Source organism: Corvus cornix, chromosome 2 (genome assembly GCF_000738735.6).
Source record: "Corvus cornix cornix isolate S_Up_H32 chromosome 2, ASM73873v5, whole genome shotgun sequence".
Taxonomy (NCBI): domain Eukaryota; kingdom Metazoa; phylum Chordata; class Aves; order Passeriformes; family Corvidae; genus Corvus; species Corvus cornix.
In genome coordinates this window covers 25,191,923-25,216,050 of record NC_046333.1, presented here as the reverse complement: position 1 = coordinate 25,216,050, position 24,128 = coordinate 25,191,923, and the positions used below count along the sequence as shown (strand labels likewise).

At 36.8% G+C, this 24,128-nt stretch overlaps 1 protein-coding gene across 4 annotated transcripts in view; it reads right to left on the bottom strand.

Moving 5' to 3' along the window:
* Positions 1–24,128, bottom strand: part of POU6F2 (POU class 6 homeobox 2) — a 331,556-nt gene that overhangs the window by 57,901 nt on the left and 249,527 nt on the right. For all 4 annotated transcript variants that reach the window (XM_019285349.2, XM_019285354.2, XM_019285352.2 and 1 more), the window contains exon 6: positions 5,520–5,666. In XM_019285349.2, the coding sequence (XP_019140894.2) occupies positions 5,520–5,666 (147 nt within the window). The remainder of the gene's footprint in view (positions 1–5,519; positions 5,667–24,128) is intronic.

Genomic DNA, 24,128 nt, shown 5'->3' with positions numbered 1-24,128 from the left:
TAAAAAACTGTGAACAACAAAAATCCCCCAACAAACAATCAACATCCTCCTTTAAAGTGTATGAGTGGTCACAACTTGCATTCCCTGTGGTAGCCACCAATTTTCTTGGCTAGTATTAAAAAGAAAACTAGGTCACATAGCAGTCTACACATTTCTTGGAGATGACTGCTAATTCCACAGTACTAACTCTGAACTTTAACCTATGGATATTGAAAAGTTCTTACGTCTGTGGTTCTAGAGAATTGAAAGACTTATAAGCAACTTTGTGTATACATACTCATTTGCTACCATAGCATACTCTACCAGAAAGAAAAAGGAGGAAAAATTGTGGAGTTGAACAAGACCCACAGCAAAAAAAACCCCCCAAAAGCCCAAAAAACCAAACAAAAACCCCCCAAACACCAACAACCCCTCCCCACCCCCCTGCCCTGCAATGTATTAATCTCTTTGGTTTTATCTATGCACAAAATTATACTGTTGTCACTTAATACATACTAAAGGGATTTAACAGAAATGGTTTAAATCCCTGTAAAGGTATACATTTCAGTATTAGAATATCTTATTTTTATTTACCTGAAACAAAACTGAAACAAAAAGCTAATATCTAATTAACTAATAAATGCAGGCTTTCCACTATTTTTTTTCTCACCTGTTTAACTAACCTACATTAAAATCTGCCTTAGATTTTAAAAGAGATTTTCTTTTGGAATGGGGATAGCCCCAACTGAACATCATCAGAATAGAAAGAAAATGCTAAAACACCTCTTTCCACACCATTTTATAATTACCTCACTCTCCAAAAGAAGGTAATGGCGTTGTCTATGGGAACAAAGATGTCCTAGTACTGTGGCCTATTGTATATTTTCCAGATTGTGGCCTTGGCCACTTAAACTTAGACAAGACAGCTGTTCTGCTTAGAATCATAAATTTAGTTTGCAAATAACTGTTCTCACTTCAGAAAAAATGTAGTTACAGAAAACAGTGAAAATAATAGTACCTACAGGTACACACGTAATATTTGAGAAGACCGAAATTTCCTTCACCATAAAAGATACTTTAGCACTTTCCAAGCCAGTCCAAAATGAGGACAACGTTATTTTTTAAAATCCTATCCCTGTTGTTATTGCACATGACATATTACATTGTACTGTACAGTGTGTGGTGATGAGAAATTCTCTGCTTATTTAATTGTGATCCTTCAATGAATTTGAAAGGGAGCACTTTATTTCCATTTCTTTAATTTACTAGTTCTTTAGCTGATGATTTTATTAACTCTTGTATTTGAGAACTGATGCTTAACAAAAAAAGGAGAGGAAAAAAAGGCCTTTGGCAGTATTGTGAAGGCCTGGAACTGAATAATGCACTTTAATAATGAGGAATAGAGCTATGGCTTTTGCTGATGGCTGTGACCGGCTCTGTGACCTGATTATGTCGCAGAGTGTCAGCAGCTGAGACACTACAAAAGGGAGTGCATCCCATCAAATCTATCTCCATTGTAATCACTTGCACTGCTGAGAGGCTTGTTAGGAGCAGGGAATCCATCAGGCCTCATTAGCACCGTTTACCATCAAGAAGCTCAAAGAGCAAATGTGTACCCTCTCATCAGAATAATGAGAACCAAAGTACTCCTATTATCTAACTGGATCAACAATGCCTCTCTCTCCGTTTAGTTTCCTGAGCTACTTGTGGACTACAGCACTCAAAAATTAGTTATTTTTTTGTTAAGTACCACGGTGGACCTGTGTGTAAGATTTTTCTTATACAGAAGGTTTTCATGTCTAAAGACCAAGGCATGGGCACAAGGAAGCCCGAGTTCCTTCAGGGGCATTCTTAGGTTATAATGAAGCCATCTCAATTAGTTCACTGTTCAATTAAAGTGTGGACAATACAATTACACTATACATACTTAGATTTTCCTTTTAATCTCCCAGGAAACAGACTATTGCCCTCTTTATCCATAAGGCAGTTTATTATGCCAACCCTTATCATGCTACCCTTTTCTTTTATGACAAAATGTTATTTTGCAACTGCTGAATTAAGTAATATTTTTCTCTTGTTAGACAACTCCCATCTTTCCAAAAGAGAAACTAAACTTGCTCAGTACCCACAGTTAAAATGTATTTGATCCTGCTGAAGTCAAGAGACATATATGAATGCAACTGATGATAATTAAGAAACCATATTCATCAACCTTGCTTTCATATTTCTGGGGCTCATTTCCTTACAAATATCATGAAAACAGCCAAAGCACACATTTCACATGCTTAATAAACATAGTAAAACCAACACAAAACTCCTGACTTTTTCTTTCATTTGCAAAACCAGCATAAAAAAGAGATATATTGGGTTGTTAAACCTCTGAAGAATCCAAGGGCAGCAATGGCACTAGGGTCCTACTGTAAGGGCAGGCTGAAGCTGAATAGGTAGACAGCCTCTCTTTGAAATCTACTGACAGGGTGCAATCTGGCAAACCTGCTGCCCTGGCCTTTAAATTTAAGATATGAAAGCCCAGTGCTGCAAACACTTCCGGGAAAGTGCTGAGGGCAGACAGAATGTAAGCAGTGTTACATGGGCCAATAGCTCTTCATAATATGCCTCTGAAAATGAAAATTTGATTTAGAGTCCTCTACCTGTACTATATCAAATTAATCAGGTGATCTAATCATATTATTTCAAGGGATTAGAGCTCTTGGCTAGGTCGTGGGAAGCTCTGCTACTACAGTTCATATTGCCACCCAAAGCAAAAGAAGAAAAATAAATTAACATGCCATAACTGTGAGTTCAATAATTAAATAAATAACAAATATGTTATAAAAATTATTGTTAATATATATGATTTTGTTATTGCAATTGTAAGAACTCCAAGACTATTGGGAATTAAGGCCATGTCATATGTCATTTAAAGGATCATTTCCCTTAAATTTGCCATAGGATCTTGGATTTGACCTGTAGCTTAATGTCTCCAGGGATTACTGATCACCATATATTTAGCTAGACAGATGGACATTTACAAGCCCTGAATTTCTGTAACAGAAACAGCATGTAATTACAAAGATTGCACATACAAACATTCTAGTAATTCATCCAGCTTCATATTTTCAGGAGTGAGTTTTGGGTATCATGCTTGTGATTCCTTGAAAGAGGCAATTTTCAAAGGGCAGATTCTTAACATATGGTGCAAATCTGGCTCTTTAATGACCAAGAACATTATTCAGAAATGGAGCATTTCAAATTACTATTCATTTATGCTCCCAATTTTGAAGAAACATCTTTTGGTTCTTGGTTAGGCGCTATAATTCCATTAATTTGAAAAGAATGAAATTTAATTTATGGATTGTTGTTAAATTACACTAAATATTCCTGTTTTAAGACAGTTAGCCTAAGAAGTGGACTCTAAGTAATATGAGTTTATGCTGAATATTATAAAACTGTGTGTTATATTACATGCTTATTATCAATATTTATCTGTATTGTGGCAAGTTCTGCAATACTGATTATAAACTAAGGAACATTTACAAAAACAAGTAATAAAAAGACAACCTTTATTTAAATGAGCTAGGAAGATAGCTAGATGCTGCAATCTTATCCAACAATTGAGAAAATTCTTCCTTTCTTTTCTCTTTCTCTGCAACCTGTGGAATTATTGGACTTTACATTATGTCTGGAATAAACAAGACTCAGCCTGAGGGAAACTTTCATTCAGCAATATCTTCATAATAGTATTTTTTTTAAAGATACAGTGAATGGTCACACATAGATTATGTTTTCTGTGGAGAACATGTAAAGGAAAAACTATAAAACAATTAGCCTATATTTAAAACTTCAGCTCTTACGATGAACATCTTTGGTGTCAAGTGCCTCATGAGTGCCGACTGTGAACCATTTCTGGAGCACAGAGGAGATAGAAACAAGCAGGCTTCTAGGTTAGAGCTGATCTGACTATGAGTTATAGGTATTATAACCAACTTTTCTTCCAAACCAATACCCCATCCCTCCAGAAATCTTAATAGGCTTTTGAGAGCCTCCATTTAAAACTGGCTGCATAAAATGATCCTTTGATGAAAAGGGATTGAAACAAGGGTTAAAGTAGACATTGAAAGGTTATGGTAGAGGGCACATTGTTCATACAATCCTCCTTTAATATGTGTGGTGTGCACCTGCGATAAGATGATTCATTAGATAAGGCCTCACTTTGACAAGCTCCATCGTTCAACCCTCGGGGTAGTGATGGAACAATTCTGCACCCACCCAGTAAATATAACAAGGTCAGCATTTTTTTTCCTGGGACTTGGATGGTGATAGTGAAGCTCAGGAAGCATCTTTGTTTATGTGTCCTGTTAAAAAACCCAGGGGGGGTCCTATAAAGTGGTGACTTTTATTTTTTAATGGGCCAAAATAAAAAAATCTCACTCTTGTTCCAGTTAGGTAAAGCAAAATTACCAGGAGAAAAGCAGCTCTTCCTTTTTTTTCTCCTCACTGGTAAACAGTAAGAGTAGAAACTAAACTTTAGATTCACATATCATCCAAGCTGAATCATTTCAATAAATGTTTTTCAGGGCCTAACATCCAAATAAACACTGTGGATATCACCATGTGCCCAATTTGTAGCATTTAGAATAATGACATTCAAATTACTCAGTTACCAGTTATATTGACAGATTTGTTGCAGAGAAACAAGACATTGTGTTACTTTTAGTCCTAATAAATGCAATAAAGAATGACAGTGGTCACAATCTGAAAGGCACTTAAATATGCTGTATCAAAGGAATTATTTTTACATATATGGATTCAGATGCATATCTTTCTGCATCATACTAAGACTGAAACTGAAATAGTTTGAACAAATAAACAGCTCCAAAATGTAGGTAATGCACAATCTCTCTCTTAGATAGACTAACTCTAAAGCAATGTTCAAGTTTCTGTTTGTAAAATTTTCTTTAAACCAAAATAATCTCCCAAATTTGCATTTAAAAGCTGGCATATTCATTGCAAATTGCTTAACATAGTTAATAAACAAATGCATAAGCCACCCAGATAAATCCGCCCTCGATACTTCATTACAATTTGTTTTCTTTTACTTAAAACATTTAATGCCTTTTAAGAAATTAAGTCATACAGAAATGCCAGAGAAATGCAAAAAAGTGAAGCACAGTACCACTTCAGTAAAGGTGTGTGTTATTAGGCATATGTAAGTGGAAGAAGAGAGCTGGTATGCTTGTTAAGAATCACAGGCTTGCTGAACTTTTAAAATACCATGGTATTGCACTACTGCGATATTTTTAAAGGACTGAAACAAAATAAAACAAGCCCTTAGCATTTTCTAGCTTGAAAACTCTTTCTAACAGTGCCTAACTTCCTCCTGTTTCTCAGACTTTCCATTTCTTACCTTGTCTAGGAAATCAATATTTATTTATCTTCAACATGTGCACTTTTAAATTGCTGTCATACAAGCGGAACTCATTTTTGTCCCAAGATCAGCCTGCCATCAGAATTCACTGTTTGCTCCATCTTCTACTCACCTGTCCTTGTGCATTAGTGACGAGCTGGCCTGTCACCCCCTGAAGACTGGAGAGGGCGTTTCCAAAGGCTTGGGAGTTTGCTACTGAGCCCATGGCTGCCGCTGCTGCAGCTGCTGCTGCTTGACTTGCTAGTGGACTATTAACCAGCTGAAAAAAAAGAAATAAAATATCATGATAACACCCATTATAAACATATAATGCTAACTGGATAATATAAAAGTGATAGCACAGTAATGTTTACGTTATTTTAATGTTTTTTACCCACTGAATTGCACGTAAAAAAATGTCTGCTCCTCCAAGAGCTCAAGTTTTGAGAGGTTCTTACTTCTGGGGCTTTGAAAATGAATAGTTTTAAAAAAGGAAGAGGAAACTCCATGTTAATGTGGAAGAATAAAATTCTCTTTTTTAACCCTACCTTCTCTCCCCTTTTCTTTTTTTAAATCGAGTTATGCTTGATGTGTTTCTTTAGGCTCAGTGTGCTAATGCCACAGGTGTAGCAGCCTAGTACTGCTGTAAATAGCAATCAGTGACAGATTAGCACCTGATGTGACTGGGAGTGGAATGTTTACTTGGGGATATTCAGAACAGAGACTATTTCACTGATGACCCCAAACCCAAGAAAAATCTGCAAATCCTTTCAGTTTTTGTCATTAAACAATTGGCCTCAATATCTAAATAAATTACAATACTCAACCTTACTCAACCTTGTAAGTAAGGTCAGTAGATATCAACTAAAATTTCAAAATTCATTTGCAAAATACAATACTAAGCACTATGCGCCTTCTCAAATGTGAATGATTAGTTCCAGGACTCATAAATTTTCAGGAAATAAATTGTACTGCCTGCTTTAGTCAACTCTACCTAAGTGCTTGATAGAAAGCATAGAGCACGGTCATGGCTTTCATCTTAGGAGACTAGGGGAATCCCACAGAGGAACACTCCTATCAAGTCTTGTGATTATCAAGCATATGAAATGTGTGTTCCTCTGTCAGAATCAAAAGTCATCTTGGACATGGCTTTTCCACTGGATTATTGTGAAGTTTCTATTTTCTTATCTTTTTCTGAGAAAGGACAAACTTTGAACCAAGCACACAGGGATGACAGTGTAAAAAAAAACGCTGGGAACCATCATCACTAGGACAGTTGTCTTCAGAGCAATCAAACTGAGTTCAAGAGGCTGAAAATACATTTTAGAGTGGCTTTGCTTCCTAAGAATCATTGCTTTATAGCAGAACTTGCAAAATACGCATGAGCAGGGTAGAGCAGCCAGAAGTTTGAGGGACAAAACGGTCTAGGGACATTTTTTCTTAGACTGAGATGAAAATGCTAGAGCTATCTGAGTAAAGCTTTATGTTTGAGCTGATATTAGTAGGAGTTCTAAGTCCTTAGATGATGAGTAAGTTATCAATCCTTTAGAAATGGAGACTCAGAAGCAGCAGTAAGGGATGTACTCCATAGACAGGCTCTGCTTCAAAATAGGTTATAAAAAATTAATCAGTGATTAGTAGATGTTTTAAGCATGTTACAGATATGAGTAGTGTGTATGTTATAGACGTTTAGAAACCCATCAATAGAAGATGTCGGATATGGTTATAATCTATGCTTATAAGAAACCTACTTGTCTGTTAGACATTGCAAAACCTACAATTGATTGGTCATACATTAAAACATCTATTAATCATTCATTAGCCCCTCACGAAGTATTTATAAATGCAACCTTGATATAAAGTGTTGCTTAAAGGGGTGCCTTGAGCACATCCAATCCCTCTAGAAATTGTAAAGTAAATAACTAAATAAAGATTAGTAGCAATGCCAGACAGAAAAAATGACATTGTTTGGAGGAAATATTTTGATTTGGGAAAAATTGTTATATGAATCTCTAAAAGTGCTTCGCAGCACCCCATGGCAAGAAAATCAAGCAGGAATAAAAGACAAAAGGGGAAAACTGCAATGCATGCTTGATTAGCAGTTCTTATGAGCTAAGCTGTGAAGAGAACTGAGACCAGCACAATGAGCAAGGCAAAGCTCAGTCCCTGAATGCAAGACTACAAGAAATTCCACCGACTGCACAAAGGTGTGAGTGCAAAGGTAGCTGATGCACTCTTCAGTGATTTGGGTGGTGCCTGAGCATGGCAGTGTAATGCCAGAGAACAATATACATAAACTGGTTGGTTTTCTGTTCAAAACCGTGACATTTCTTTATTGTCCCAATCAGAAGCTGGCAAACCCTGCCTTTTTTTCACAGCATTTCATTGGCAGTACTGGGACTTGGAAGTAATTCCCTTATAGCTGTAAATACTTGGAGAGGAAGGAGGCAGCAGCAAGACTGTAAGACTTTCAGAAAAGGCCTTTTACAGTCTTATTAGCAACCTACTGAACCTCTGATCCCACAGCATCTCACTGCAGGTACAAATGATAATCTTTGAACAGTTACCCTACATCAGCTAATAAACTACACTGGCTGCTACATTCAGGGCTTTGGAGGCATGTAAGAACAGCTGCTAGGGCAGCATAAATAAGCTTGTGAATCTGGAAACTAAAAAGGGTTAAAACTTTCTAAAAATCAGACTATCACCTTCTAGAATCTCTTTTCCATTTTTCTTGCACCAGTTTTCAAAAAATATACATTTTCAAATACAACAATAAAATGTAATTACAACAAACCCTGGAGACACTCAGGATTGCTTTTAGTTGCATCACAGAGATAAGCTACTTATTAAAAATGATGGCAGAGGCTGTGATATGCATAGGTACCCTGCATAGTATCATGTTCCAGGGAAAAATACAGTGAGTGGTTCCAGGAAAAAATACAGTGAATGGGCCAAATCACAGGGTAAGAGACTTCAAAGTGCATATGAAACCATCCCTATCTATTCATAAGTCCAATTAAAAAGGAGAGGATGCATTTTTCTTTGAGTGTGTTGGGGAGCTGTTGACTGCAAGTTACGCTCTATTCAATTGACCCTTTTTATATTGTGTGTAAACTGGGGATGGAGAAACACATCTCTTTTCATTACGTCTGGACACCAAGATAACACATTGGATCTTCCTTTTATTCAAAAATAAAATCTCTAACTTGAGAGGTTTATCAATTTCTCAGTGAAGCTTGAATCCCTAAGAATACATGTTGGAAATATTAGAAATATATTGTGAAAAATCCCACAAAGGACTCTTCCCATTTTGTTTCTGTATTTAAATCATGATTTAATTTGGAAGGCTGAGATATTTGGAGCTGTCAATTCCAGTCCCCAAATCTCTTCTCCCACTCAAAATACCAGCCATAACAGTTGGTAATAGTAATCTTTGTTTAAAGTGACAGGCCAGCCCTCTCAATGACACCTCCACTAATGACATGACTATATGAGGAAACAAACTTTATGAAGAATATTCTAATAACTGACTAGGTTTAGTACATTTTTCTGAATTCCCAAAGCTGATCTTTTAAAGGCAAAGCATATGAAAATTGTCTACTTTAAGTCAGTAAAAGCAGAAGACATTCCAGTGCAGCAGACAGAATTCACGCAAGTAAAACTAATCTGAGAAATTAAGGTGGATGAAAGAGGCACTACTTACAAGATCCTAAAACTGTGGCATACGAAGTGAGAGTTTCTATGGTTAAAAAAACCAATATCTGAAAAAAAACCAATCTGAAGAAAAGTGTGTTAGAGTCAATGCTGCAAGCAGCTTTCTTGAGAGCCACAAATACTTTTATCTTTTGGAAGAATACCATCTTCCTCTTTATTTTGAAAACTAACTTAGTATTTCATTGAACTTGCTGTAAGAAACTGATCAAGCATTCATCTATCATTGAATACAAGATCAGATTTGATAACCTAAACAGTAATTTCACTTTCCTCTGAAAAGGCAAGTCCTACTGAACTTTCAGTCTCCTAGTCTGGAAATCAAAGGGCCAGTTTTACTCATTACAATATCATTCAGTCAACAAATATAAAGAAAAAAACAAACAGTTTTACTAGTGAAAAGTCAAGGTATTTCAGGATGCCAGAGCATCACATGAAAAAATGGGCCTATAAACTGAAAGGTAAAGTCACTTTATGCAGTGCCAGTATATACGTCTTGTGTGTTTTCTAAAGTATTTGTGGAGGAGGCTGAGTAAAGGCGTGCTGCTATCTGAATGCAGCCATGGAGAATAGAAGGACTTATTGCGGAGTAAGTTCAGGCATAACTTCATTTTACAAAATAGTCTTTTTCAGAAAGACTGCTAGAAAAATCACATTTCTGGATATCTCCTAGAGATGAAATTAGTGTAGAAAAATATTACATTTGATTAGGGACCAATAGATCCTCAGTCTCTTATGTTCTCCGACAAACTCTTCTGTAGGGAGCATCACACTACTAGATTAGCTGCTGTGAGTATTTGCTTAAACCAATGCTTTTCAAGGGAAAACAAATATGTCTAACAGTTGAGAAGAATTCAGCAATGGCTCTCAGTCAGAAAAACATGACATTTTTCTTTTCTATCCATAATGAGTGAAAATTGATCACAGAAATGAAATTTTTATCAGCATGGCATGTGTGTTTTTAGGAATTTTTAGATGAGAATCTATCTGAATTTTATTGTGTTTAGCTGATGAGAGAATTGCAGGTTAAAATATAGTGGGATTTATTCCCATTTTTTCTCAGTGGCTCATGAGACAGATTCTGGGTGGTAGTCACTGGACCTTAAGGAAAAAGAGTGTTTCATACTGAGCACAGGCTCCTGAGGATATTCTGATAACTTCTTTGTTATTGTGACTAGCATTATCACCTGTATTGGGTGCAGATGGAAAGGTTTTGGTAGTGGAGGAGCTGCAGAGGAGGAGGATAAAAAAACTGGAGTGGACAAAACAAAGGGAACAGCAAGGTCAGAAAAAGAAGAAGGAGGTGCTCCACAGCAGTGAATGTGTCTCCACTGTAGCCCTTTGAGGATCCTAGAGTAGGCAAATGGATATTTCTTGATGTGAACTGTGATCCATGGAGAGACCAAGCAGGATCAGGGGAAAAGTGTGAAGAGAAAGTAGCAAGAGAAGGGAACTATTAAGGACTGACTATAGCTCCTCACTGAGGGTGGGTAGAGGAGTCAGGAGTGAAGGAGTGAAATTAAGTCTGGGAGAGTGGGGAGAAAAGCTGTTTTAATATTTGTCTTTGTTTCTCACTTAATTGGCACTATATTAATTATTCCCAAGCTGAATCTGTTTTGCCCTCAAGACTGATTGGTAAGCAGTCCATCTTGATCCATGAACTTTCTCACCTTGCTTCCTTCTCCCTCCCACTGAGGCAGCGAGTGAATGGCTGGGTGGGCGTTGCTAACCAACCACACCACTGCATGACAGTAACTGGAAACTGTACGTAGCAACAACAATACTCACATGTTTTCAATACCTTGATGACATAGAAGTAGAGCATTCCAACCTAGATACCCATATGCTTGGTTTCTAAACATGAGTGAATTGATACAGAAGTGTGGTTTCCCTGAGGGTCCCCATTAGCTCTTCTGGCAAATTCTTTACATAGTACTAATGCTTATATTCCTAATTGTTTTCAATATGCATATATGCTTAGTATCAGTTGATAGCTCCCTGAACTTACATAAAATCTCAGGGTCCCTTGAAGGAATTAAAAAAAAAAGACACTGGGAAGACTGCTTGAATTGAATCCTGTGAAAGCACCTAGATACGACAGCAGTAAGTACCAAACAAATGTTCATAATAATCAACAAGATCACCACTTAGCACTTATATAGAGTTGTGGGTGACTGAGCTCTGTCAATTTAATTTATTTTTAGGCTTTTAAGTAAAAATAAGTCAAATTTTGAAACATCCTGTGAACATGCAGATCCCAAGAAAGTCAAGAGAGAATACACAGGTAACATAAACCAAAAGATGTTAATTTAATCCAAAGAGGTGATGTGAGCAAGCATTTTGGAAACTCCATCTGGTTTTGTACTTATCAGTTGGAATTTTTTTTTTAATGTTGATCTTCCCCTGCCTCTCTCCCTCCTTTTTTGTTTACATAATAGGATAATTACAACATTTAACATCTGTAAATGAATATCAGGGTAAAATGTCTAATAAAATGGCTGTCATAGAGCCTAATCATGCATAACTATTTGAAAACATGTCCAGCAGGCAAATCTCAAATTATGAAAAAAAAATTGAATCTGTCACCATTTTGTTTTTGTATACTGTTGTGATATGATCAACCTACAGAGTGTACAATGTAGTTATACTATCCAGACCCATCCAACATCGTCTGGTTGTTTCAAAACTGCACAGGTCTATATTTGCAAATGGTTGTAGATGGTAGGAGTTCCAAGTAGGCTGCTTAGACAGATATTTTAGTATATGCACATATATCAGAAATGTATGTACAACATACAGTGTAGAGACAAGGATATTGAAATATCTGAAAGCATCGACTTGACAGAGACACTTAAAATATCTGGTTCTCACAGATACTTAGTCTGCTCATTATATGCATTTATTGTGGTTGAGCTATTTGCTGTCTAAATCTATGCTGAATTTTCTATCAGAAGTAAGTACTGATAGTGGTATCACTGATGTGACATGACTTGATTCAATGCAAAGCGACGTGACCTGAGGTGATTGGAAGTACGCAGTGCTCATGTAAGCCTTGATATGACATGGATAGAAGAGAATGCACAAAATTTCTCACAATATCTTTGTAAACAAGGTGCTGCTGGTCAAATTTGAACCAGTCTGAAAAACTACAATAACAATTTGCAAAATAAAAAGGGTGTATTTCTTATAGAGCCATGGCAAAGCAAATAAAGAGCAGACATCATTCCCAGGTCTCTTGGACCAAACTACTGGAGACATGAATAATGAAGAACACATCAGGGCACAGGCTAAGAGTGAGCAGACACCACCCCAGCTACTTTCCTTTTTGCTCTGTTAGTGACAAATAGAAAAGAGAGGAGAGGAAACTAAAAGAAAGGGATGCTTGTTGGGTCTAATCCTACAAGATAAACTAAATTGAAGTTGTCAACATGTCTGAGGCTGGGTCTTATATGTTTACAAGAAGAAAGAGTAAATATATTTAAATATATTTAATATCTGTAAATACAAATAACTATAAAATGCAGATGACTGACCCCTTTAGCAGCAGGTCAGTACTTACAGACTGATCCTAGACTCCTGTCCTTTAGGTTCCTGACTGTCCACATATATAACTTAAAAGTTTGAAATATTCCAGATCTATTTAAGCTGGCACACACTGAACACGATTTCAGTTAAACAGAGGCATCTTGGTTTTGTCCGATTTACTTGGTTTTGTCTGGTTTTGTCTGATTTTGTCTGAGTTACTTTTATGTTTACATAGTCTTTAAAATATCTAAAACTGTTTACTTCATGCATGATGCATATGTACTGTAAACAAACATCATCTAACTTAAATTTGGCATCTCTAATAATCATGAATTGTATTGGTACTCATAAAAGAGGAACGAATACTGAAAAAGTTATCTTTATTCTCTAATTTTCTGAAGTAGTAGCCATGTGTTGCAAGAATGAAAGAAAAAAAGCACCTTCTAAACTTTTTGAAAGGGGCTGAAATACAGTTCATTTCACATTGATTAGTTTTTTGGTTCCTGTGTTTGTCTATTTTAGAATGATTTATCTGGCTTCTGAAAGATTTTTTCCCTATAAGAAAAATGGTTACTTCAGGGCTCCCTCACTGCTAAAAACCCGAACTCTTATCAAAAGGAAATTGCCATCTGTCTTCTCGGATAACAGCCCAGGACTTGGGTCTCAGTGATCTGGCCTCTGTAGAAAGTGTGTCAACCGTGAGACACACCAAATTAATCTCCTTAATCTAAAACATTTATTTGCCTTTAATTTGAATTTGTGAATGGCATGTGCACATGTAAATATGACTATTTGCATATATAAATGTTAAAAATGCAATGTGAGGTCACACCATGTTAATATGACACTTCATGTTAAGTATTTGAGAAAATATTTCTGAAAGCCTTGTTCTACAATACAATACAATACAATACAATACAATCTGCAGTCTTAGTATGTATGCCTGGAACTGTTTATTCAAATGCTCATATTAAAAATCAAACTTCTGCGTACATACCTTCTCTTTTGCCCTTAGAAGAATAAATCCTACTTAATACTTAGGGACACTGTTAACTGAGAATATATATAAAGCTTCTTTAAAAATTCTGTGTCAGCAGCTCTGCAAAGATCCTAATTTTTGAAGCTGGAAATACATCTGGATACTTTGGTTTATTTGTAATGTCATAGCATCACCAAATAATTTTGCTTTCATGTAAGCTAGGTGCTTGCCTTGAATTTTCATTGACTTGAATATGAACAAGATCAGATCTAAAACTGCAGCTATGTGAAATATTTTTCTTTTCACTACTTTCAGCTCCAAACTGGACCTTATTCTAGATGCACTGATATGATGCAAAATTGAAGAACAATACAAACAGCTCCTGAGTGCGATAGAAAGATTCCTGTCAAAGACACGAGTTAGTCCAAAATCTGAATCTGGTTCTTAATACAGGTATCTAGAAAGCTGGAAGGATTTAATTCTGTGTTTACGTCAGTTGACCTCAAAGTCAAAATGACATAAACATCATAATTGATATCATGTGTTTGAGAAGTTCTCTCTCTGTTTTCCAGGTTTCATGGAGAATATATGACATACCAAATCAGTTGAGACACTGATTTTTAATTAGACATTTGAGTTTTGCTGAAATCTCAGTATATAAAATGAGATTTGAGAAGTATGAATAAAGTTGAAAAAACCATTCAGTTTGAAAACCTTCACGTCAAACAACATTTCCAATAAAATAGGTATGAGATGTGAGTGATAGCCATTGAAATAAGTAAGCTGAATCAAAGTCTATGAAAGAGAAAAAAGCATGTAAAAAAGGATGTTGGGGATCCCTCAGTAGGATACTATTAATATTTTCCTTGAACACTCCTTTTTTACTTTAGTACAGTTCTGAATGCCCAGTGAAGGACTGGAAGTGTGACTTTGTTTGACTCTTTTCTGTCTGTCAACGGGAAGGTTACTGCTGCTACACCTTTTCTAAAATAGAGCAATGAACACCTCTGAGCCTCCTCGCATGACCACTGTGTGAGCATACTGCATCTCAGATGGTAGAACCCTCTGCCACATTCATATTTGGATAGCTTACTTTGAGGGTAAACATACTGGAAGACGCTAGATAGCACAAGACTGACTACTGCAATTTAAAGCCACTGCTTATAATACATACATACACCCAGTCTTGTCCTTTTTCACCAGCAGTCCTGCTCTGTAGATAAAGTTACATGTAGATAAAGTTGTGTATTTAATATGATGCAAATTGTGCCCTCAATGCAACTCCTATAGAAGTAGAAAGGGAGAAGGGTTAATATGCAGCCACATATCTAACATATGTTACAAATGGAGCCACATGTGTAACTTTCCCACAGAGAACATTGTCTCCTCCCAGGCCCTTCCATCTCAATTGTTGTCATCAAGAAACCTGCTCCCAAAAGTGAAGTGTAAGTCCTGCTCCAGAAGTAGCACAGCCTGATGTGTGGGGCTGGGTTGAGCTCAGCATCAGCTGGGCAATTCCAGATTTAATTTTGTTTATGTTCTTCTAAGAGGTATAGAGAGTGTTTTAAATGTACCAACTGCCTTGAAGGCTTTTAAAATTTGTTTGTTCAGTTTTTGCTTTTTTGCTTTATTTCCATAATCCATCCATGTCTCACTTTTCCTGTGATTCCTCCCTGGGTTTCTCTTTTTTGGAGTGGGTATAATTTTTTTTGCTTCCATAGACCCCCTTTCTGCTTTTACCTATTTGACTCCTTTTCTCTTATCTCCAGTATCAGCTACTTTGCTCATGTCACTCTGAATCTGGTCACAATCGGTTTTCCGTATGGGAGTTCACACTGAGCGGCAAAAGAAGCAGTATATCTACTGTATCTGTAATGCTGCCGTATTAATTCCTAACCAATTTCAAAGCCATATTTGAAACGCATATATTTCACCTCAGCAAAATCAAAATAATTTCAAGTTGCCAACAGCAAATGAAACTTGAAAATATAATTAAAAACGTATAGGCTAGGAATGTACTGTTTCTGAGGTCTTTGCAATTGTCACTGTGCTAGGCACTATAAATTAATGGCAAGAGGGTATATGAAACCAAGATCCTCTTATAATAAAAGCATAGCTCCATATTGCTTAAGATAACAGAAGAACTCTCAGATGAATGTGGGTGATGACTGCAAGTATAAACGGCATATTTTTTTTTTTTTCTGCAAGGATCAGTTCCAAATTTGTTAAAATCTGATGCAGAAATCCTGCAGATGGCTTAGTTAGCCTGCATGTAATCTTAATGCAGGCCTGGGTAAATTTGAGAGAGTTTGTGCTAGTGTGTTCTTGTGACTGTGATTTTTCTATTTCATAGATAAAGTTGGGGTGTGATCTTATACTCCACATTATGCATGTCATTACATAAAATCACACACAAATATTAACTTATGCCTATGGTGATATTACTGTATTTTAAACAAAAGGCATAGCAAAGTTTAGCTCCTATCATCCTCTCTCTTTTTCTTTTTTTTCATGGAGACAGAATGTCAAAAATAATGCCTAGGTTATTACTCAATATCTAGTGGCTGGATGCATAGCCTGGGAAAAGTCTAATTATCATTTACAGTAAATAATTTCCCCCATATTTATTATCGATGGAAATCTACTCACAGACATTCGGCCAAGGAATTCTGCTATATGGGCAAAAATATGTACTATCTTTCAACAGCAGCTCAGCTTACAACCTGAATGTCTGTAGCTTTTTCATTAAATTCATTATTGCCTTATTGTACCTAGACTCTTGTTCTTCCATAAGGCACTGTCAATAGACAGAGAGATGAATTTCTTCATGTTCTAAGTATTTTCTACTTTTATCTGTTGACCAAATTCACAAAATATTTATGGGCCCTGTAGCAATTCTTGTGCTTTACAAAACAAGGGATTATTTTGGTGCTAAAAATAACGTAAGTTCCAGTTCTTGGTCTGACTCTGGTTTCTCTCTACCAGAATATAAATCTGATCTAATTTTAATGAGGTCAGCAGAGTTGCAATTAGTTAAAATAGAGAAACTCCTGTGAGATTCAGTCCCTTCAATTTCTTATGGGCTTCAAGTCTGCAATGAGCAGGAATGATTCTTTCACTTGAAATACTAGTGTTAGCTAATTACACTGATATTTTGTTTAAATCAAACAGTCTCACCAAAGGCCTGGGTGTTTTTTTCTTTTTATTTTCCTTTTTTTTTTTTTTTTTTTTTTTTTTGTATTTATGCCTCTATAAACTAGGGAAGCATTGAAGTCAGAAGTCGAAACGTTTACACCTACAGCTGTGAAACTAATGGATTTTTCTCTTTGCAGACTGAAAAATTTCCCTTAAACACCCTATTCACCCCCTTAAAAACAAACAAGTGAAAAAACCCAATAACAAAACACAGTCCAAGCTGACCTGAAGTGGAAAAAAATGGAAAATAAATAAATTTCAGGCCACTTGAAACATTTAGTTCAGACCAAAATGGTTTCTTGAAAGGAAATGTAAAATGGATCACCCTCACAGATGGGTGTTACATAAATTGAGTGGAAATACTTGTCTTCAAAAAATCATTCTTATATGCCTTTTCTTAATCTCATCCATTTTGGGTTGGGAGGAACATATACATCTACCTAACTATCTGCCAAAATATACCTTTGGAAATGGTGAAGTATGCAGACCTCTTTGCAGTCACTGGTAGTGTGTCAGTAAAAGTCAAGGGTCAGAAATGTTTTTGCAGACAACCTAGTCAGACAGTGCTGCTGTTCTAATGTACCTCCAACATGTCAGAAACTGTGATGAACTCAGCCCAAGTGCAACTAAGGCAGAACTCTTTCACTATGCCTATCATATTTGTAATACTTATACAGGTGATAAAGCAAATACTACTTTCAAAACACGAGGTATGAGCTGTTTGCTTTCCAAACTTAAAGCTGAATATATCCCCTTGAAAAAGAAATTTCACAGAAGGCACTCACATATTATAAACCATGTCAGGAGAAGAAAGGTGAGCAGAAAAGGGATGGCCTAGTTTTAAGCATGTATTAACTGAACATGAAACAAGGGTGCACTTATTCTGTGTTGAATTGTGTCCTCTTTCAATAATGGAAATCAGCAGGCAGGTAAAAATCCTCCCAGTTTCACCTCAAAGAGACAGCAAGGACTATGACCTGGAGAAGACCTCGTGATCATCAGCCACGTAGAAGAGGCAAACAAGCTCAATAATCTAAACAAAACCAGAAATTGCTACTTTTGCAGGAGTCAAGGAACCAGGTTTTTCAGTTGTAGCTGCAAGAAGGCAATCTCAGTGTGCTAAACAGGAATTTCCTTTCTTTTTCCTGAAGACTATGAGACCATTGAGAATTGCAGGTTGCTAAGACATCTGAACCAAGATCTTCAGGGAGAGAGGGACAAAGGTCCATTCGCCATGTTCACCCATACTCAAGGTTTCCCTGGCATTTCCAGTTGTGAATCCTATACTAGGGAATGTCAGAAGGCTTCTTCTCCCCACTGGTCTGGCAAAGACCTAATTTAAAGCAGATTTACCTGATATATGGCTAGAACATCAAAATATTTCCTTTTATTTCAAGAAAATTATATTCCTTATTTAAATCAATGTCTGTGAAGTCAGATCTCTCTCTTTGTTCCTAATATTCATCCAAAAATAACATTGCTCTTAAGAGCCATCAATGCAACAGGTGGAGTCCCACAGAGGTCAGTGTAATTGCACCAGTTTAGACCAAGGTAGAATTTAGTGCATTGACGCTGGCATGTGAAAAATAAATCAGAAACTTTATGGATATTAAAAACAGTGTTAAAACAGGGTGTTTTATACAGTAATTATAAGGTTATTTCTCAGTAATTCAATCTACCAAGGGCAAAAATATATCTTTTATTGCTGCCTATGATGGTAATAATTCTCCCTGGCATCTGTAAAAGCAACAATAGCTTTTCATTGATTTTGCTTAAAAGGAAAGTTCAGGGTTAGAAAATAAGTATTTCATGTGGAAACAAGAAAAACTTTCCAAAGTATATATGATGGAAATAGTAATAATTATGTTTGAGAAGGAAGGAAGTCTTGTGATTAGGGTCACAGGGTAGAGATCTAAAAACCTCACCAGGGGTCCAATTCTTTCACGTATTTCCATTTTTTAAATTTCCTGTTTGAAAAATAAAAAAAATAATAAAATTCTCTTTCTTTCACAATGTTTGCTTGTTTTCTCATTAGATAATACATCTGAAAGCCCATCAAGACTGGATTATATATGCACCTGTGCCAAACTAAGGCAAGATCAAAGACAAAACAAATTTTCTTATTTCAGGTTAAATCTGCATATGGAATACATTTTTCTGTTTACTACACAGTACGTAGTGATTTATGTATTTACGTAGTATTTTTAGCCACTACCATAATATATATCCAGGTAATATTAATGAAGGCCAAAAAAATTCCTCTGCGGTACAGAAATGAATGAACATGTAAGTTACTAGCAAAGCTGTTCACAAAATGTAGGTTTTTATCTAAGAAGCAGGTAAATGGTAAAAATAACGACAAGAGGCTATTTCCAAGTGAAGACTGATTTTACATAGGAAAATGGTAAATCCAGGAGAGCATACTGTATGTCTGGATTTGCTGCTCTTTATAAGTTAACTGGTTCAAGTTTGTTGGTTTACATTATCAGAGCACCCTGCATAAAAGAAAGCCTTGTCTTAGCTCTGCAGTTGTGATCTGATAACATATATATTATTTAGAAAGCACTAATTTATCATTAATGTTCCAGACACTTTTCGTAAGATAAACCAATTACAAAGCTTGACACTGCAGTTGTGGGGAAATTCCCAATGCATCAGTCTCAGTTTGAGACAAGTTTAGTGGGAAATGCCCTGGAAGGGATGTCTCCTCCACAGAAGACAGGTTTCAGCACTCCCTTCCCCCACCGATACAAAAGGAATTTCTTGGATCAAAGTGAAAAAACCTATTTATTTAACAAGCAGAGTGCCATCACAGGGCACAGGAAACAATTGAGTAATGTTAGATAATAAACATCCTCTCTGCAGAGAAAGCTGGTGGATTTAGAGTTCCCTCTGTAGCTGGCTCAGTCCCTCCTGACGTCCGAGGCCGGGATGCGGCATCCCTGCAGCCTCCCTGCTGGTTCACAGGGTCTGATGATCTGGTTCTTGGATCACAGCCAGGCCGAACAGCTCCAGAAGAGGAAGAAGTTACATGGGGATTTTGGTATGCCAGTATGGGAAAAATTCTTGCCTCAGCTAACAGGCTAGCTAAAAGTAGGAGGGTGTTCCCTCAGCTCTGCAGCGGTGAGAACACAGGAGAGTGTGTGTGAGTCCTTGAACACAAACTGCGCTGAAGAATTCTCCTGGCTTCTCTCCCCTCTCTTCTGGACCCAGCTTAAAGCTGCGGGACCCATTTCTGGGCAATAAGCAGACGACAGGGGAACACAGTATTATCATAAAAACACCCCAAGACAGCATCCTAACATCCCTTCTGGTTTTCTGTTTATTCACAGTCTTGTAGTAAATGTCACATATGATAGCTTGTTTTTATCAACTCCTATTTTAAAATGAATGACAGTAACTCAAATAATGCTAACCTGAGCTCTAGACCTAACAGTTTATCTTATTAAGCAGAAAAAATGACTCACTTGTATAAATTACTGTCATCTCTAGATGTTAAACATAACAAAATCAGGGAAGAAAACTGTATGTTGAACTACAAGAGCTGTACTACAGAGTACTACAGGCCCCTTGTTTATGATTAGCACTAACGGGCCCCCAGTTGGTGGATAGAGATGAGTAGCCATGGATGCAAGGTCTCATTGACTCATCTGTACAAGTGGCTGCTGTGGAAAAGAAGGGTTGATGATACTGTGGGCAGCACTATGGAGCTGGGGGCCTGGTCTTTGCTTACACCAGTGTAAGAAATGTAAAAGTCAAACGCTAACACTATAAATTTGGAAACTTAAAGTAAAAATAGATGGGCAACTAATCAAATTACAGTATTACAGAACAAAAATGCAGTAATAAAAAGAAAGGAATGCCATGGCAATGTGGTACATGGAACACCTGTATTTGCCAAACCTGTACGAAAAACCTCCTTGAAGTCAAATTACAAAAGACAACAGGCATAAAAGGAAAAAAAGAATATAAAAAAGAAACTGAAAAGCAATCGCAGGTGAGTCGGTTGCCTTCAGTATGCTTTTCAGAGACCTGGAAGTCCATGACTCTGAGTGTGTGTGCATGCGTTTTACTGTATATATGCAAGAAAAAAATGCATGAAATACAAGATTGCTCCATAAATTTTAATGAACAAATAGCAGTCTACTATGGACTACCAGCTAAACTACCAGAAATTTTAATGAACAAATAGCAGTCTACTATGGACTACCAGCTAATGTAGGCTATATCAAAGGAAAACCAAGAAATATGTCATGTATACATTCTGGAATGTTCTCATTGCCCAAGCAGAACACAATTAAAAAAATGTGTATAGAGGTTAATTGCACCAAGGATAAAGAAAATTAAAGGTCTTTAATTTTATTTACAGAAGCAATGCACTGTTGAGGTAATAAAAGAAATAACTAATTCTAGTATATCAACACAAGAGTTCTGAAACATAAACACTGGAATCACAAGAATGACTATTGAAATAATTATATTAAATCAGACACATGGAACACAACACATCATAAACCCCCTAAATTCTAGATTAGGAACAGAAGAGAGAAGACTATAGGTAAATCAAAACACTTATGTATTTCTGACATCTTTTCTGCATGTCATGAAGCCTATACAGCAGTCCTGCTGTGCAGAAGATCTAGGAGAAGAGATGATAGGCATATATAAGTCACTGCACGAGAGATGAGCCTTTAATCTACTTGTGACGATCTTCAAAACACGCAGTCTTTTTGACGAGTGTTCTTTTTAGTTTACAAAACAGTGTCACAACAATTCTGATATAACTTACATTAGTTTAGGAGAATAACACTTGCAGTAATGCCCCTCTCAACCCCATATTCTGACACAAAGCTGTAAAAATAGCCTGTGCCATAACACAGTTAGCCCATGCTGCAGCCACACTTTTGTCTGCTTCCTGTCTGTTTGGGGAATACAAAATACCTACAATCTGACACTGAAGTTACAAAGCTTTCATCGCTCTACAGGTGGTAAAGGGAAACAGATGGTTTTGGGGGTAATCCAGACTTTACAAAAGAAGACCCTTTTCTGAGCTGTCTTCCAGCAAGGACTCTTTTTTCACTGACCATGGAAGGCATCTGAAGATACGTTTAAGTGGCCTTGGTTGGGTGGCATGTACCAAAGGCACATAAAGGCATGCATCTTGTACAAGAACACATTGCAAATGGAGTTTTGCAGCTTTACTGGTTTTTGGACACACTGCACACCAAATCCCACTGCCTGTCTTTGGGTATGTCTATACACTTAGAGATTTAGATTTGAGCAGAGAGAGGTAAGAAACCTGCAAGGGCCTACCTCTGAATGTTAACTATATGGGACTGTACAGTCTAGGTCCCAAATGACACGTTTAAGTCAAGTGATCATTAAGTTAAATGACAGCATAACTATCTCTGCAACTAAAGCAGAATGATAGATTCAGGACCTTGCAGCTCTTATCTTTGGGAACCTGTGACAAGTCTCTGAGCATGTACACTGACTCCTTGTAATGAAAGCAAACTGTAAAGAGCAGCAATGCAGAAATGCTTGCACAGGCTACAAAAACTATTGGCTGTGCTAACATGGTGTTCCCCTTCTCCCTAGTTTTTATTCACTCTAGTTATCCTGAGTACAGCAATAAGGAACACAGACCTCTGCCCCAGCTTCAGTACTGCCACACAGTTCTGTATCACACAGGGTAAGCCCAAGAGCTAAGGTACAGAAAATACACTGCTCTGCTTAAATTATGCTTCCCTTTAACCACATGCTCATTTCTCATGAACAATAAAGGTGCTGTCCCAAAAGTAATCCATTTACAAGGAAGCGTTAATAATTTTAACTGCTTTTAACAAAAGACTACATCAACCTCTAACAAAATAATTAAAAATTGACCCTTAGATTTTTCCTTAGTCATTGTTCTTCACTGAGTATCCCTGGTTGGTTGTGATCCCATCTGTGAGTTTTGTCTGGGATTAAGTTAATTTTCTTCACAGCAGATAGCATGGGACTGTGTTTTGGATTTGTGCTGAAACACTGTTGATAACACAGGGATGTTTTAGTTATTGCTGAGCAGTGCTTGCACAGAGCCAAGGTCTTTTGTCTGTCTCACACTGCCTCACCAGGGAGGAGACCAGGAGTGCACAATAAGCTGGGGGGGCACACAGCTAGGACTGCAACTGACCAAAGGGATATCCCAGTACCCTATGGCATCATGCTCAGCAACAAAAGGTGTGGGAAGAAGAAAGAGGGGATATTCAGAGTGATGATGTTTGTCTTCCCCAAGTCACTGTTACATGGGATGGAGTCCTGCTTTCCTGGGGATAGCTGAGCATCTCCCTGTCCATGGGAAGCAGTGAATTAATTGTTTGTTTTGCCTTGCTTGTGCTCACAGGTTTTGCTTTACCTATTAAAGGGTCTTTATTTCAACCCACAAGCTTTTTCACCTTTACTCTTCATTTATTTCCCCCATTCCACTGTGGCATTCGAGTGAGTGGCTGCGTGGGGCTGGAGTTAAATCACAACATCCTATTTTCTACAGCTGTTGTATTTTGCAATACTACACTGCAAGAGAAGTCACAAGAAGTCCTGATGTGGACACCACCTAACTCACTTTGCCTTGGCTTTTAAGTTTTACTTACGAAAAGAATTCATCTCCTAAAAAGAATTTATACCTATTATGGTAATTATTACTAACCATAGGATGACAATTGCTATATCTTCTTATCAAAAACTTTTAAAGGGTCAATAATCTCTCTGTGAGTTCATAAAATGCTCAAAAACAAACCAACAAAATTAATTCATATAAATCAGCTGATGCAGATCAAATTCCATTTCAGAGAGAATACAAAATAATCCTGTAATCTTTTGAATGCTGCTTTACTGTAGAATCCTTTCAAGAACTTTAGAAACTAGCATTCGAACCATAATAGCCTGTAGAACATTGTAAACAGCTTATTTTAGAAAGAAATCACATCACTTCTAAAATAGGGTTCATGTACTGACCAGCAATCAAATAGGGTGAACCAACTGACTAACACAGTGGAAATTTTCCCCTAAGGTTTCAGCTTTTCTTAGAAGATTAAGGTCCAGAAACTCAATTTTTTCAACTAATATATTATCTATAAAGGGTGGTCTCTTGCTAGTTGGCTCATCATCATGCCAAATCCTAGCACTTTAAAGTACATCTATTTGATAGCTAGAAATTATTGGCCAGAAAAGAAGAGGAAACAACATCCTCCTGCAATTAATCAAAAAAAGGGGATTTTTTTCCCATCATTACTTTCTTACCAAAAAAAAAAAAAAAAAAAAAAAAAAAAAAAAAAATTCAAATACTCT